Raw genomic sequence first — 16,106 nt, 5'->3', positions numbered from 1 at the left:
AAAAGGAATATTTCTGGATTTTACCACTTTCACCCCAGTGGCAGAGCCCAAAAACAACTCTCAAAAAAAAAAGGGAAAATTGAGCATAGGGACAAATGTTTTTTCTTTGTCTTATCCCAAATGTTCAGGGCTGGTTCATCCCAATTTATGAGATGCTCCCACCATGGAGAACATCCCTCTTGTACCAGGAAGAGACAGAAGTTACCCAAAGGAGGATCCCAAACCACACCAAAACCCCTCTATGAGGAAGAAGAAGGCACCAGATCGAGCAGGGAATGGTTTTGTACATTCAGAGTTTATATTTGGGGGGGAAAAAAAAAAAAGAAAAAAAAAAAAAAAAGAAAAGAAAAAAAGAGGAAGGAGAGGAGGAATTTGAGATTAAAAAAATAGAACAGATGGGAAGCGGTAGCGGAGCCTCCACCACTGCACAACACACACACACACACGGACACACGAGGCTGGACAACACGGACACCCTGGGGTGCAACGGGAAACTCTGCATGGCTTGGAGGGACCCTCGGTGGGCAACGAGCCGCTCGCTCCTCCGTGTCTGCCTTGGCACATCCCTGAGTCACATCCTGCTCCCCGAGGGGCGTCCGGGGGAAAACAGGGAGAGGGTCAGCAGTGCAAGACACAGAATCAGAGATCCAGGGTGTTGTTCAGATTGGAAAAGGCATTTAAGGTCATCAAATCCAATTGTGTTCACCAAGGGCATGTCCCCAAGGGCCACATCCAAGTTTTTGGAACTACCAGGGCAGCTGTGCCAGGGCTTAGACAACCTTTCCATGAAGGAATTTTCCCCAGTATCCAACCAGGACCTTCCCTGGCCAACCTGATGCCATTTCCTCTCATTCTATCCCTGTTCCTTGGGAGCAGATCCCAAACCTTCCCAGCTGTCCCCTCCTGTCAGGGAGTTGTGCAGAGCCAGAAGGTTCCCCCTGGAGCCTCCTTTTCTCTCAGGAATTCTCCAGACCCTCCTCCTGCTGCTCCAGCCCTTTCCCTGCTCCATTCCTAGCTCTGGAGATGCCCCAGCCCCTCGGTGCCTCTCTGGGTGGGGGTCCCAGTCTGATCCCAGCTCCAGGTGCAGAGAGGAGCTGCTGTCCCCAGTCCTGCTGCCTCTTCCCAGGAATGTGCCCTCTGCTCAGCCAAAGGAAAAGGGGGTCCTGGGGTCCCCACAAGGTGCCACCACAGCTGAGCCTTTACCTCTCTCCTCCTGCATTCAGAGCGTTTCTGTGTTCATGGTCAGAGCCTTCCACACCGTGGTCTTGGACATCTCGTCCGAAATGTTGATCTCGGAAGGATCAGCCCTGCAAGGAATATTCCACACAGTGTTCCATGAGGATGGGTCTGATCCCACCAGGAGCATTGGAACCAGAGGAGCAGAGGAGCTGGAGCTCAGCCAGTGAGGATGGTTTGGCTGGATGAGGAATTTTGGGAATCAAGCCCCAGAGCTGCAGACCCACAGCTGGTGTTTCCACCTGAGACCTCTCAGGTGGAGGAGCAGGAGGGTCTCCAGATCCCACAAAGCCACTGGAGATGCAGTTTTGGAATAAAACAGGAATTATGCAGCCACTGTGTGGGGTCAGAGCTGTGCCATCACCTCCTAAATTGCCAATAAATTGGGATTTACTCATTAAGATGACTGGGGATAAATCTGCAAGTGGAGAAACCTGAGCCAGACACTTCCCACTGCTCCTGCTGGGGGTCCTGACCTGGGGGGGCTTTACCTGTCACTGCTGGGCTTTGGGGTGTCCACCCTGCTGGTCTTGCCCAGCTTCAGCTGAACAGAATTCGCAGCAGCCGCTTCCATCATTTTCTGGGACTCCTGAGAAGAGACAAATCAAGTTTTCACTCCTTGATCCAAGAGAGGATCGATGAAATTCCAGTAAAAACCTGGCATGCTGCCCTCTCCTCTGACCCCTGGCACCTTCAGCAGCAGGTAAAGACCTTTCCCTGTGGATGTTTCTAGGGTTAGTGGATCTGCTGGGAACAAACCCTCACAGAAATAGAATTATTTTTATTATAAGACTCATTTTAAAACTATAATGATGTCTTTGTTCAAGTGTGAAACTCTGAGAATTTAGGGGAAAAAGTTCAGAATGTGTCATCCAGGCTATGAGAAGCCATGAGATTCCCCATCCCTGCCCCCAGCCTGGCAGTGCCCAGGTTGGATGAGCTTGGAGCACCTGGGACAGTGGGAGGTGCCCCTGCCCATGGCAGAGGTGGCACTGGATGAGCTTTAATGTCCCTTCCCACCCAACCACTCCATGATCCCACAATTCCATGATTTAAGGATGAACTGTGACACAAACAGGAAATCTGTCCTAGGTTACAATGTAAAGATGTGCCCAAAAGTTTGTATTCTATCACCAGCTGTTAAACCAGGTGGGGCAGTGATCTTATATCTGTGGGGGATATCTCCTGTTAATGGGCCAGGTGTTAAAATCTTTATCTCCAGAGGGGGTATCTGCTGTTAATGGGCCATATGTTGAAAACCAGCTGGGACAGTGTTCTTTATCTTTCCACAGCCCATCCTCCCTCCAGGAGATATCTCCTGTTCATGGTCACTGAGTCCCAGTGCATGACTGATAAAATTACATCATCCCACTGGGAGATGCTCCAGCCAGGGGAGGAGCCAAACCTTTCCTACCCAGAGAAAAACTGACATTTGGAAGACCATGTCAGCCCTTACCCACTGGTTTCCAGAGGATAAGAGCTACCAGATATTTCTACAGGATCACTGCTTCAACAATACCACTTCATCTGGACTGCTGCCACCACCCTAACTAGCAGGGTGTCAGGTTGTTTATCTTTTATACTATTGCATGTATTTTATTTTTATTAAAGTGTATTTCTGACTTGAAGACTGTCACTGGTTTTGCTTTCAAACCAGTACAGAATCTCACAGCCCAGAGGAGATTCCCAGCTCCTGGCATTACCTCCTCTTCTTTGGCTTCATTTTTGGCATCATCCAACTTCTTCTTCTTGCTTTCTGGCATGAGGTCATCCAGGAAGCTGAGCTCCCGCTTGGAGAAGCAGAAATCCATCACTTTCCGGACAAAAACGAGAGCCAAAACCTTCAGGAAGAAAAACGAAGATGGGTGAGGCCAGAACTGGTCCTTCCATCCCTGCAGGGCTGCGAGCACTGGGAGCACCAGGAATATCATCTCTCACCATCATGGGGAAGATGATGGCAGCACGGGAAGCTTTGATGGCCCAGAGCAGCACGAGGCAGAGCAGCTGGATGAGGGTGAAGAGGTGCACCTTGCGCAGGGGCACGTGCCTCAGGTAGATGAAATCCGGCTGGTGCTTGGCCGGCATCCAGAACAGCTTCAGGCGGTCGAAGAACTGCAGGGAACAGGGAGCACAACCAATGATCCTGGAGCTGCTGAGATGTGGAGTTTTTAGGAGCAAGAAGAAATCCAGGATCCTGTTCTGTTCCTCCTGGGAGCAGCAGCTGTTTTCCCTTTGCTTCATCCAAAAACTACCTGGCTTTGCCCATCAAATTCCAGATTATTCCAGGTTTTTCTCTTGCCAGCATCTCTTGGCCCAGGGAATCCCCAGTGAGGGTTCCCACCAGTGGAATTTTCTTCCCTTCACACCAAATTCCTGCAATTTCCCATCATCAAACACCAGCCTGTACTAAAGCCTGAAACAGAGAGCACTGAACTGGGCCCTGCCAGTGCTGAACTGGGCTCTGCCAGTGCTAAACTGCGCCTTACCAGTGCTGAACTGGGCTCTGCCAGTGCTAAACTGGGCTCTGCCAGTGCTAAACTGGGCCTTACCAGTGCTGAACTGGGCTCTGCCAGTGCTGAACTGGGCTCTGCCAGTGCTAAACTGGGCCTTACCAGTGCTGAACTGGGCTCTGCCAGTGCTAAACTGGGCTCTGCCAGTGCTAAACTGGGCTCTTACCAGTGCTGAACTGGGCTCTGCCAGTGCTAAACTGGGCCTTACCAGTGCTGAACTGGGCCCTCCCAGTGCCAAACTGGGTTCACCTATTACTGAACTGGGCTCTCCCAGTGCTGAACTGGGCTCTCCCAGTGCTGAACTGGGGCATCCCAGCCCTAAAAACTTTCTGAGTCTCCACCCATCAGTCCCAGACACCAAATATTTGAATTTCCTGCTCTCAGAGACATTTTTTCCCATCCCAAGGCCTTCAGGGAGAGGAAATTCCCCGGAGCAGCCGTACCTGGATTCCTCGGAGTGACGAGACCCCCATGTACAGAAAGACCCCATAAAGCACTGGCATCGGGATAAACTAGGGAAAAACACAACAATTAATGGCTTTACATTTAATTTGCAGTATTGCCACTCTATTTTACCACTCCTTTCTCAGGCACTGCCTGAAGATTCCCAGCTTTTCCATCTTGGATTTTATCCAGCACAGACTTTGTTCTCTGAGTCAGGCTGGGCTTTAGAGCAATGTTTCATCAGAATTATCCTCTTTTCCAGAGAGGTTGGAAACGAAAAGGAGATTTCATCCATTAGGACCAAATTTCATTCATCTGAGACCTCCTGTGGGTTAAAAAAAATATCTTGACAAACTCTTATGGGAATGCCTGGAAATGACATCTCCTTTGAGCCTGGAGATGGGAGTGTTTGATGGGAAGAACAGGTAGAAAAGCCTGTGGGAAGGAAGGAAGAATTCCAGAAAGGAAGGAAGGAGGGATTCCAGGAAGGAAAGATTCCAGTCCTTCCTTTTTCAGATTTGGTTTTACTTCTCAACATCCCACTGTGATTGTGCTAGTAATAAATTCTGTACAGGGGCACAGCCGCTCCTGCCTCCAGCTCATCCCACCCAGCCAGGAGCCTTTTCCTGCACGGAACCAGCCCAAAAGGACAAGGGCTGGGGAAGAGGAGATGTGGAATTGCTCTGCAAGGATGGCAGTGCCACGTCCCCAGGAAGGGCAAAACTGCATCAGATGTGATGGGTGGGGTTTGGGATGTGGAGTTGAACTCCTGGCAGCCTGGGATGGAGCAGGAAAAGCTGCCTTGGGCCTCGGGGAAGGAGAGGAGGCTGAAAAATGGAATAAGTTCTGGAGAAAGGGAAAGAGGGGAAGAGTGGGATCCTACACTTGGGTAATTTTGGTTTTCCTGGTTTCTTCTCCTGTCTGGATGCAGAGAGAGAGGGCTGGAGGTTCCTCAACTTCCAGGAGAGGGAGGAAGGGAGAAAAAGGGAGGGAAGGGAAGGGAAGGGAAGGGAAGGGAAGGGAAGGGAAGGGAAGGGAAGGGAAGGGAAGGGAAGGGAAGGGAAGGGAAGGGAAGGGAAGGGAAGGGAAGGGAAGGGAAGGGAAGGGAAGGGAAGGGAAGGGAAGGGAAGGGAAGGGAAGGGAAGGGAAGGGAAGGGAAGGGAAGGGAAGGGAAGGGAAGGGAAGGGAAGGGAAGGGAAGGGAAGGGAAGGGAAGGGAAGGGAAGGGAAGGGAAGGGAAGGGAAGGGAAGGGAAGGGAAGGGAAGGGAAGGGAAGGGAAGGGAAGGGAAGGGAAGGGAAGGGAAGGGAGGAGTTTTTAAGGTCTGGTTTTACTTCTCATGATTATGCTGTGATTTCCTCAGTAATAAATTCAATTAATATCCCTAATTCCAGCCTGTTTTCCCATGATCATGACTGGTGAGGGATCTGTCTCTGTCCTTATCTCAAGCCATGAAGTTTTGCTCTATTTTCTCTCCAATCAGCTGGGAGGGGCAGGGATAGACCAACTTTAGTGGGACCCAGCAGGATCTCTTTCATTACAGAGTCTGGAGGACACCTGGGAATTAAGGAATATGAAGGGATTTTAATTGTTTACTTGGCTTGAGTGCCCCAAACCAGGTCTGAATGGCTGGGAAGTCACCAAGGCTGGTTTCCCTCCAGGCTTGGGTGTCACCTGCTGGGGGAGAAGGGACCCTAATTTTGCATCCCCTCCCAAACTTCCGTGGGCCGCCAGGTGCTTTGCATCTGTGTTGGGTTGATGTGACAAGCAAAGTGTGTTCTGTCCCCATCTGTTAAACCAGGAGTGGCAGTGCCCCTGATCTCCTGGCACATATCCTCTGCTAATGAGCCATCTCTAAACCAGCTGGGCAATCATCTTCATCTTCCCACAGCCCATCCTCCCTCCAGGAGATATCTCCTGTTCATGGCCACTGAGTCCCAGTGCATGGCTGATAAAATTCCATCATCCCACTGGGAGATGCTCCAGCCAGAGCAGGAGCCAAGCCTTTCCTACCTAGAGAAAAACTCAGATTTTGGACAGCAAGTTATCCATCTTCCCACTGGATTCCAGAGGAAAGCCAGACCTTTCCACACCATCCCTGGAGCTTCAGAGGAAACTGCACCTTCTCCAGGAGCATTGCTCCAGCTGAGCCACATCTGCCACTGCAGGAGGATGCAGCCACCATTGAATGGGACTGTGCCACCACCCTGACTGACTGACGGGTGTCAGCTTGGATTCTGACTCTGGCAGGGTTGGGATTGTTCTTTGTAATACTGCATTTCTATTTTAATTTTCCTAGTAAAGAACTGCTATTCCTATTCCCATATCTCTGCCTGAGAGCCCCTTAATTTCAAAATTATAATAATTTCGTGTAAGGGGGTTTACATTCTCCATTTCAAACAGAAGCTCCTGCCTTCATTGGCAAACACCTGTCCTCCAAACCAGGACACCATCCCGCTCTCACCTTGAGCACAGAGGTGAAGAAGACAGAGCAGCCCATGAGCACGAAGATCATCAGGCCAGTGACTCTCTGCTCACGGATCCCCAGGAATTTGGGCTGCTCGCCCGGCGCCGAGCAGTCGGACTCCACCTTGAGGCTGTTGACGTGGGTGATGGAGAGCACGGTGGCGGCCACAAACCAGGGCAGCCCCATCACCGAGCACACCCCCAGCATCACAGCCACCATGAACAGGTCCAGGTGGTACCCACAGCCTTTCTGGGGGGCAAAAACAGAACAGGAGCATCCCTCAGGGACCGGCACGACACCACGGGTGGGACTCAAACCCTGCTCAAGCTCAAGTCAACTGATGGAAAATTTAAGGTTTGAAATAAGAGCTGGGATCAAATGCAAATTTCATATCTTGCATGAAAACATGGAGGATTAGACAAAGTGGGTCTGGAGGGTTTGCACTATCTCTGCTTCTCAGAAATAATTTTTAAATTGATTATTTTTTCATTCATAAAGGAATTCCAGCACTTGCAGGTAGGACATGGCTCTGAGTGATCCCTGGATCTCGTTGAGATCCCTGCCCCAGCTGCCCCTGACCTTTGACCAAAACCCCACCCTTCTACATCACTCCAAAATTCATTTGCTGCTCCCAAAAGTTGTCATCCCCTCCCTGTGTCCAGGAGAGCTTCTGTCACACAGCTTGGTGTAATCCCAAACCTTTCCAAAGCATTTGGGACAGGAGCTTGTCCCAGCCTCACAGCCCGAGCGGGGTGGGGATGGGTGACCCCCCAGCCCCTCACCTTGAGCCTGTGCTCCTTCCTGTTGACGATGACAGCCGTGATCTGCTGGTCCATGAAGATGAGGATGGTGCAGAGCAGGGCTGGGATGAGTGCAGCCAGCACTGTCCACCACGGGTTGGGCCCAATGGGGCTGATGAGCCACCCACGGTCATCCCTGGTGGGCTGTGACACAGGTGGGATCAGCTTCCCTGGCATCCATTCCCCTCCATCCCTGTGCCCAAGCGTTTCCCAGCATTTTGTGTCACCCTCTCCCAGGGGACTTTGCTGTGCCAGTGTCCTCTGTCCCAGAGTCCCCTCTCCATTATTTCTGGGGCTGTTTTCCCAAAAGACAGGAAGGAATCGATGCACTTGGATGTGGCAGAGGAGATGCTCACACCATCAGCACCTCCTCCAGCCCAGCCCTGACCTGCCTGGACATCACCTGGTTGGTAGCTGAGGTGCCAAAAGCCTTCTCCACCAATCCCCAACCCCATGTGTTGGGTTGGTGATACCAGAAATGTGGATTCTGTCACCATCTGTTAAAACCAAGTGTGGCAGTGACTCTGATCTCCTGGCACACATTATCTGCTAATGGGCCATCTCTAAACCAGCTGGGCAATCATCTTTATCCTCCCACAGCCCATCCTCCCTCCAGGAGATATCTCCTGTTCATGGCCACTGAGTCCCAGTGCATGACTGATAAAATTCCTTCATCCCACTGGGAGATGCTCCAGCCAGGGCAGGAGCCAAGCCTTTCCTACCCAGAGAAAAACTCAGATTTTGGACAGCAAGTTATCCATCTTCCACTGGATTCCAGAGGAAAGCCAGACCTTTCCACATCATCCCTGCACCTTCAGAGGAAACTGCACCTTCTCCAGGAGCACTGCTCCAGCTGAACCACATCTGCCCCTGCAGGAGGATGCAGCCACCATTGAATGGGACTGTGCCACCACCCTGACTGAGTGATGGGTGTCAGCTTGGATTCTGACTCTGGCAGGGTTGGGATTGTTCTTTGTAATCCTGTATTTCTATTTTAATTTTCCTAGTAAAGAACTGTTATTCCTAATTCCCATATCTCTGCCTGAGAAACCCTTAATTTCCAAATTATAGTAATTTGGAGGGAAGGGGTTTCCATTCTCCATTTCAAAGAGAAGTTTCTGCCTTTATTGGCAGATACCTGTCCTCCAAACCAGGACACCTCGTTACCTTGAACACGTGGGGGACGTGGAGCTTGGGGGACGGGATCCCGATCCCGAGGTCGATGAGCACCATGATGACAATGGTGAGGAACACAGCAAAGTCACTCACTGTGGATCGGACCTGGGGCGAGAAACTGGGGCTGAGAGGGGCCAGACACGAGATGGGAAACCTGGGGACACCCACAATGCTTGGACTGGTTAATCCCTAAAATCCCACCACTCCAGGGACATGCTCCCTTGGGTGGATATTGCTGCCGTGTTGGAGATCTGGGGATCTGGTGCAGGACAGCAGAAAGAGTTTAATTAGGGAGAAAATTCAAATTTTAAATCAGGCATTAACAAAAATACTAAAAATTATGAAGGAGCCACACTTTTGGGTAAAATGGGAATAAGGCACTGAGGCATCATTCGTTCCTGTTTTTCCATGGCAACTCCTCATTTGAATGCCACTCCAGCAAATGCTGCTCAGAAGGGGAAAAGAAATAAATAACTTTGGAAGAGCTGATTTCCCCCTGCCTGAGCCAAAAAGCAGGTCGTGAGGCAGGTGGGGAATGCTACAACCTCTCTGCACTCAGGGAAGTGAGGGAGGGATATCCCAGCTCAGCATTTCCTGGCAAATCCTGCAGTGCTCCAGGAATGGCATTTGGGGAGAAGAGCGTGGAGTCTGCCACAGGCCACCACCTTCTACCTACTCTGGTTGGGAAGTAACGGCTGGTTTTAAATTTCTTCAACAAACTGGACAGGACAAAGGTGGAGAAGAAGAGGATGCAGCACCAGAAGAGGACGTTGGGCGCGTAGGGGCCGTTGTGTCCACAGGCAGGTCCTTGGAACTCCCCGTGCAAAGAGCGGCACTCCTGGAGAAACACAGCACGGGGACACGAGGAAAATTGGGATAATGGGGAGGGGGAAGGGGGTGCTGAGGGTCCTGGTGCAGGATAATGGGCAGCAGTGCCTGAGCAAGTGACAGACAGCTGGAATTGCACAGAGAGGAGCAGAGGTGGGATGTGGTGGGACCCACAGCACATCCTCCACTCCACCATGGCTGAGAACACCAGAGGGGAAGGAAAAGCTGGAAAATTGTGGATAAAGAGGGAACAGGGAAGGAGGGCTGGGACAACCATGGGAAAAAGAGACAAATCATCCTTTTGCAGTCAGAACTCTCAGGACAAGGCCAAAAGGGGCCAGAGATGTCCCAAAGAGCTCCTGTCCCACACCTGGGCTCTGCTCCCAGGGACAATCCCTGTGGGGCTGCTCAGACATGCAAATTTACAGACAGCAGGGCCTGGAGTCATTAGGAAGCAATTAAGGGAGCCAATCACTGCCTTTAGGCAGGAACTTCAGCCCTCCAAATGCTCCAGGAATCAAAGCACTCCCTTAACCTTGGTCGAGGGGGACAGTTCTTATCCCTAAGGCTGGGGACAAAGTGAGCTGGCCCAGGTGGGCTGGGCAAGGTGGGCTCTCCTCCCCGGGGCCAAACAGGTTAAAAGCACCCATGAGATTCAAGCAGGGACTTCTCAGAGCACTTCAAAGCCCAGAGTCACCCGAAGGTGTGGCTGTGACATCCCTGGGCTCCCCGAGGAGCTGGCTGAAGGCACTTACAGTCACTGTGAGGTTTTCCCAGGTGATTCCCGACACGTTGACGCCGCTGCTCCGCCAGAGCCGCAGGGTTTCATTGCTGGGATGAGCTGGGGGCTCACATTTACAGCTGGGGATGGGAAATTGGGACAGGGATGATGTTGGGAAGGATGAATCAGGAAAACATTATAAATATGATTGCCTAGCAAAAAGGTTTTGAGAATATGGAAACCAAAAGCAAGACTGAAATGAAAGCAGTTTTCAACTAAGTGGTTGGAGAATATCAATGTGGATGCTTGAAGATCTTCTCCCTTTGTTAAGATAACATCAGTTGCTGCAAATACCAAAGAGCAGCAGAGACCCCCTTCAGGCATGACAGGAAGGGTCCAAGATAAGGTTTAGAGACAAGAAAGTTGTAAAACATGGTAATGTAGCAATTCTTACAGGTTGTATGTAAACGTTAGAGAATTTGTATCTTGTATTAGATTGGTTAGTAGAAATTAGAATATTCAACATAGAAGATTTATTGTGTTGTAAATGGGAAAATCACTCTCTTACTTTGCTCTCTTACACTGTCTTATCTCTTAGAACTTTTACTACCCCCCACTCTCTTTCTGTCCTGCTCTGAGCTGCAGGGCCATTTTCACCCATGCCCTATGCAATAAACTGCAAACTTCAAGACCAGAATATAAGGAGAGCCTGAGTTTGTCCTGACCACCATCCACCAGGCTCCCACAGGCTGAGGGAATCCCTCAGGAGACACCTGAGGGGTGAGGGGGAGACACCCACCAATAGATGGTGAGGGGGAAACACTCACTGATAGATGGTGAGGGGGAGACACTCACTAATAGATGGTGAGGAGAAAACACTCACTAATAGATGGTGAAGGGGAGACACCCACTAATAGATGGTGAGGGGAAACACTCACTAATAGATGGTGAGGGGGAAACACTCACTAATAGATGGTGAGGAGAAAACACTCACTAATAGATGGTGAGGGGAAACACTCACTAATAGATGGTGAGGGGGAGAAACTCACTAATAGATGGTGAGGGGAAACATTCACTAATAAATGGTGAGGGGGAAACACACTCACTAATAGATGGTGAGGGGGAAACACTCACTAATAGATGGTGAGGGGGAAACACTCACTCATAGATGGTGAGGGGAAACATTCACTAATAAATGGTGAGGGGGAAACACACTCACTAATAGATGGTGAGGGGGAAACACTCACTAATAGATGGTGAGGGGGAAACACTCACTAATAGATGGTGAGGAGAAAACACTCACTCATAGATGGTGAGGGGGAAACACTCACTCATAGATGGTGAGGGGGAAACACTCACTCATAGATGGTGAGGGGGAAACACTCACTAATAGATGGTGAGGGGGAAACATTCACTAATAAATCGTGAGGGGGAAACACTCACTAATAGATGGTGAGGGGGAAAAACACTCACTAATAGATGGTGAGGAGGTCGAGCTTGCTGTGCATGTGCACGGGGAAGGTCTCCCGCAGGTGGCTCAGCTTCTCCAGCGCCTCGTAGATGAAGATGATGCAGATGAGGGAGGCGAAGGCCTCCTCAGTGAAGCGGGTGATGTAGCACACCAGGCAGCTGGCGTCCGTGGCCACCAGCAGCACGCAGAAGAACGCCGTCCAGAGCCCGATGCACGTGCGAAGGGACAGGTAGGAGAGAGTGTATTCCCTGGAAAACCAGGAAAACTGCTGGGGGAATGGCCCGGTCTGAGGTTGATCCTTTGCCCAAGATCACCTCAGAGGGGCATGAGGTGGTTCAAACACTGGTTCTCCCAAAAGGAGCTGATGAGAGATTGCTGGAGATGGTTTTCTCTTGTTCCAAGGATTGTTTATTGTTTCTTATCTCAGGGATTTTTTTGCTTGGCCAGCAGGGTCTGCCCAGCCTGGCATCCATGGTGGTATCTGCCTGGTGAGGGCAGGGCTTATCTTACATCATCTAAATTACATGTTCTATGTTTACAAAATTTTCCCAATACAATACAATTTTATTAAATGGTCCAGCCCTGACCCCATCCAATCCAAGAGTGCCAACGTGTCACCCAACATGGATGACATGGAGAAGAAGGAGAAAAAGGTGTCCACCCCCCAAATTCTCCATCTTGGCCACGTGTCCCTTATCATAAACATTCCAAAAAGTCTATTTATCTACATTCTAAAAGTCTAATTTACACTTTACTAATTTTGGTGGCTTATTTCCATTCCCTCTGTGTTGGTAATTTCCCCCAGGGGTTTGAATTCAGACACCAGGGTCTCACTCAGGGGTCTTTGAGACCCTCTCCAGGGGGGTTTGAGACCCCCAAGGAGGCCAGGGGCACACCCTGGGCTCCCACAGGGGAATGGCCAGCACAGGCCTCAGAGCCAATCCTCTCTCCAGAGGAAATTAGGAGCTGTGGAGGTTGCAGGTGGTAATTGAGGCTTTCATGTCCTTAAGGTTGCAGGGTGTGGGTGGGAAAGCCAAGGGTTTAATTAGTATAAATTAATGTTGAGTTAATGCCTTGAAGGCTGATGGAGGTTGTGGAAGGTTCTCTCACGTCCCCCAGAGCCCTGACACCAAAACCAACTGGGTTAGCCTCAGCTTGGGGCTGAATAAGAAGTTTAATTCTGGTGAGAGGGGTTAATCTCACACCAAAATCACCAAGAGGAAATGACTGGCATAAAAAAGAGCTATTTCCCAGGAAAAGCTCCTCCTTGTTGAATAAAGTCCCCAAAACTCAAAATATTCCAACCAAAAACTACATGGGTATTTGGGCAAAATCTATTTCCTCTTCCAGCAAAAAACGGGTTTAAAAATTTTGTACTCAGTGGAAAACAGATCCTCCTTCATTCCCAAACCAGAGTGATTTGTCTCACCTACCTTGGGCATCCATGCAGAGCCTCTGGTTCCTCCTTCTGCCACTGCTTCATTTTAACCCTAAAATCCTAAAATGACCCCAAGCCCAAAATCCCAAATGGCCCCAAGCCCAAGGGCTCTCACCCTTCCTGTGAGCAGCATGAGACCACTGTGACCCAGCAAACAATTTAAACCTGACAGCTCCCACCAAGAAAATGAGAAAAATATCTTCTCCCTGCCCAAAAAAAAAAAAAAAAAAAAAAAATTCCCCCCCAAAAAATAGAAGACAAACATCTCACTTGCAGAATTTGTAGAGAATCTTCTCAAAGACCAGGACAGGCCCAGTGCTGCCGAGGATGGTGAGGGGTTGGCCAGCAAAGAGAGAATAAACCACGCCCGTCATGGATGCTCCCAGCAGCGACTCCATGGCACTCTGACAGGGAAGGGAGAGAGCAGGAGGTAAATAAATCACGGGGGATAAAAACCTCCCCCCAAAAAAAAACAGATTTCAGAGATTACAGAGCGGGTTGGGTTGAAGGGACCAGCGTGTTGGGTAGGCAGGGGCTGGTTTGGGCTCCAAGCACTCCCCAGGGACAGGGACAATTCCCCCCAGGCTGGGGGCTCAGTTTGGGGCGTTTCCCCCTCCCCACGCTCACGATGTGGCCGTGGGTGGCCTCCCCCAGCAGCCCCCCGAAGGTGATGACGGGGGACATGCAGGCACAGTAGAGGAACAGGAAGGAGGCCAGGCACTGCAGGCTCAGCCCGTCCCGAAAGTCGCTGCAGATCCACGGCGCCTTGCGCTTCACGTCCAGGAGCAGCCCCCCGAAGAGCCTGCGGGAGGAACCACCAGCCTGTAGATGTTTTTTAGGGTTGGGTGTTTTCCAACCCTGGGGTCTGCAGCCTTGAGTCCAGAACCTCGGATGCGGAGCCCTGAGCTACTCACTAGCAAAGAACCAAGGTTTGAGATCGTGCTGAAAGTTCCAAGGATAACTTTATTATCCTCGAAGGGGAATGCTAGCAACGGTCTAATTATATCAGATTACAAAACACTTTATATAGGTTTCCAGAGGATTGAGTTTTTAACCAATAAAACTACAACTTACAGACTAACCAATTATCTTAAAACTCTAAGTGAAAAAAGAACCAATTAACTTGTAACTTTAAGAGCCAATAGAAATCCTAAGAGATAACGGGGTTTTCAGTAAGGGAGGGGGGGTTTCGTTTGAAGGAATTTCTTTGTTTCATGGGATGGCATCCCAGGGGTATTTAGGGAGTGTAACATCTTCTACACCAGCCTGTCCTGACACAGCCCTGCAGATTCCCTCCTGCACAAAATGCAGCAACTCCTGCAGGGGTATCCACACCTGGCCCCGCCCCAAAGCCAGGAAACCCCAGTGTGCTGCTGGTGGGGCTGGACCTGACCAGGTGTGGCTCCTGTAGGACATCACACCTGGCCAGGTGTGCCCTTGTCAGACATCACACCTGGCCAGGTATCCCCCCTGCCCAGATCTCACACCTGTCCAGGTGTGCCCCCTTTCAGACATCACACCTGCCCAGGTGTCTCTCTGTCAGACATCACACCTGCCCAGTCAGACCTCACACCTGGCCAGGTGTCCCCCCTGTCAGATCTCACACCTGGGCAGGAGTCCCCCCTGTCAGATCTCACACCTACACAGGTGTCCCCCTGTCAGATCTCACACCTGGCCAGGTGTGCCCCTTTCAGATGTCACACCTGCCCAGGTGTGCTCCCTGACAGATCTCACACCTGCCCAGGTGTCCCCCTGCCCAGATCTCACACCTGCCCAGAAGTCCCTCTGTCATATCTCCTCCCTACCCAGGTGTTCCCCAACCCAGGTGCTCCCCCTGCCCAGGTATTCCTTGCCCCGCCCAGGGGACCAAGGTGGCCACTTGGACCCCTTTCACTGAACCAGGTGACCCCAGAAGCTGCTGAAGGCAAGGTGCCTGCTGAGATTTTGCAGGAAAACAGAAGCAGCCCCCAAACCAGGCGAGGTCCCACCTGCCAGTGCGCTCCAGCTCAGGCCCACTGTGCTTCTCCGGCTTGCTGTGGGCAGAGCTCTCATCCAGAGCTCCCGGCACCTTCCTCTTTTCCTGTCAACAGAATCAGCTCTAAACTCGAATTTTTCAGTTCTATCAACCACCAGCTTGTCTTGCTGCTGGACTGGTTGTGGCTGTGGCAAACTAGGGATTCCAAGTTTTCCAGGATGTGGGTTGTTGTTAGCACCCACCTGGGAGGGGACGTTTTTGGGGGGCTCGATTCGGATGGATGGGTCCCACTCTCCTGGGGGCAGCACCGTGACCTGGTCCAGGAACTCATCGATGCCGGCCACCAGGTCAGCCCGATCCTTGGCTTTGTAGGCAACATCGTGGAAAACCTGCCCAGAGGAGACTCCCAGGTGAGAGCAGAACATGGCCCAGGTGAGAGGATAACCTGCCCCAGGTGAGAGCACAACCTGTTCCAGATGAGAGCACAACCTGCCCCAGGTGAGAGCACAACCTGTTCCAGGTGAGAGCACAACCTGTTCCAGGTGAGAGCACAACCTGCCCCAGGTGAGAGCACATCCTGTCCCAGGTGAGAGCATAACCCACCCCAGGTGAGAGCACACCCTGCTCCAGGTGAGAGCACAGCCTGCCCCAGGTGCCCTGGCCAGGGCAGCTCCCCTTTGGCTACAGCAGGATCATCTTCCCAAATCTCCTGCTGGAAACATTCCCCCAGCAGTAAAACCCGGGCACTGTGGTGCTTGTCACCTCCATGAGGTCACCTCCCTCATGGCTTTGGGCAGGAGGGGCTCTACCTGAGCCTGGCAATGCCACCTGGGACGGGGCCAGCCCTGGGAGTGAGGTGCAGGATGAATCCTGGTGGGATTCCAGCCTTGTTCCCTGTCTTGGGGGACAGGATGTGGCCAAAAATGTGAATTCTGTCCCCATCTGCTGCAGCTGGGTGGGGCAGTGCCCCTGATCTCCTGGCACATATTCTCTGCTAATGGGCCATCTCTAAACCAGCTGGGCAATCATCTTTATCTTTCCA

The 16,106-nt window shown here is 51.2% G+C and overlaps 1 protein-coding gene across 1 annotated transcript in view; it reads right to left on the bottom strand.

Moving 5' to 3' along the window:
- Positions 1–1,201: 1,201 nt before the first annotated feature.
- SLC4A8 (solute carrier family 4 member 8) overlaps positions 1,202–16,106 on the bottom strand; it is a 29,376-nt gene continuing 14,471 nt past the window's right edge. The window contains exons 10-24 of the mRNA XM_079329096.1: positions 15,307–15,453; positions 15,078–15,169; positions 13,717–13,891; positions 13,360–13,493; positions 11,654–11,899; positions 10,215–10,320; positions 9,308–9,469; positions 8,623–8,736; positions 7,438–7,599; positions 6,653–6,904; positions 4,190–4,258; positions 3,175–3,348; positions 2,940–3,077; positions 1,728–1,825; positions 1,202–1,307 (exon numbers count right to left, since the gene is read on the bottom strand). Of these exons, the coding sequence (XP_079185222.1) occupies positions 1,220–1,307; positions 1,728–1,825; positions 2,940–3,077; positions 3,175–3,348; positions 4,190–4,258; positions 6,653–6,904; positions 7,438–7,599; positions 8,623–8,736; positions 9,308–9,469; positions 10,215–10,320; positions 11,654–11,899; positions 13,360–13,493; positions 13,717–13,891; positions 15,078–15,169; positions 15,307–15,453 (2,157 nt within the window). The 3' untranslated portion in view covers positions 1,202–1,219. The remainder of the gene's footprint in view (positions 1,308–1,727; positions 1,826–2,939; positions 3,078–3,174; positions 3,349–4,189; positions 4,259–6,652; positions 6,905–7,437; positions 7,600–8,622; positions 8,737–9,307; positions 9,470–10,214; positions 10,321–11,653; positions 11,900–13,359; positions 13,494–13,716; positions 13,892–15,077; positions 15,170–15,306; positions 15,454–16,106) is intronic.

Source organism: Erithacus rubecula (assembly GCF_903797595.1).
Source record: "Erithacus rubecula genome assembly, chromosome: 31".
In the NCBI taxonomy this organism is placed as follows: domain Eukaryota; kingdom Metazoa; phylum Chordata; class Aves; order Passeriformes; family Muscicapidae; genus Erithacus; species Erithacus rubecula.
Note: the sequence above shows the minus strand (reverse complement) of the source record. Positions and strands in the feature narration are given on the sequence as shown.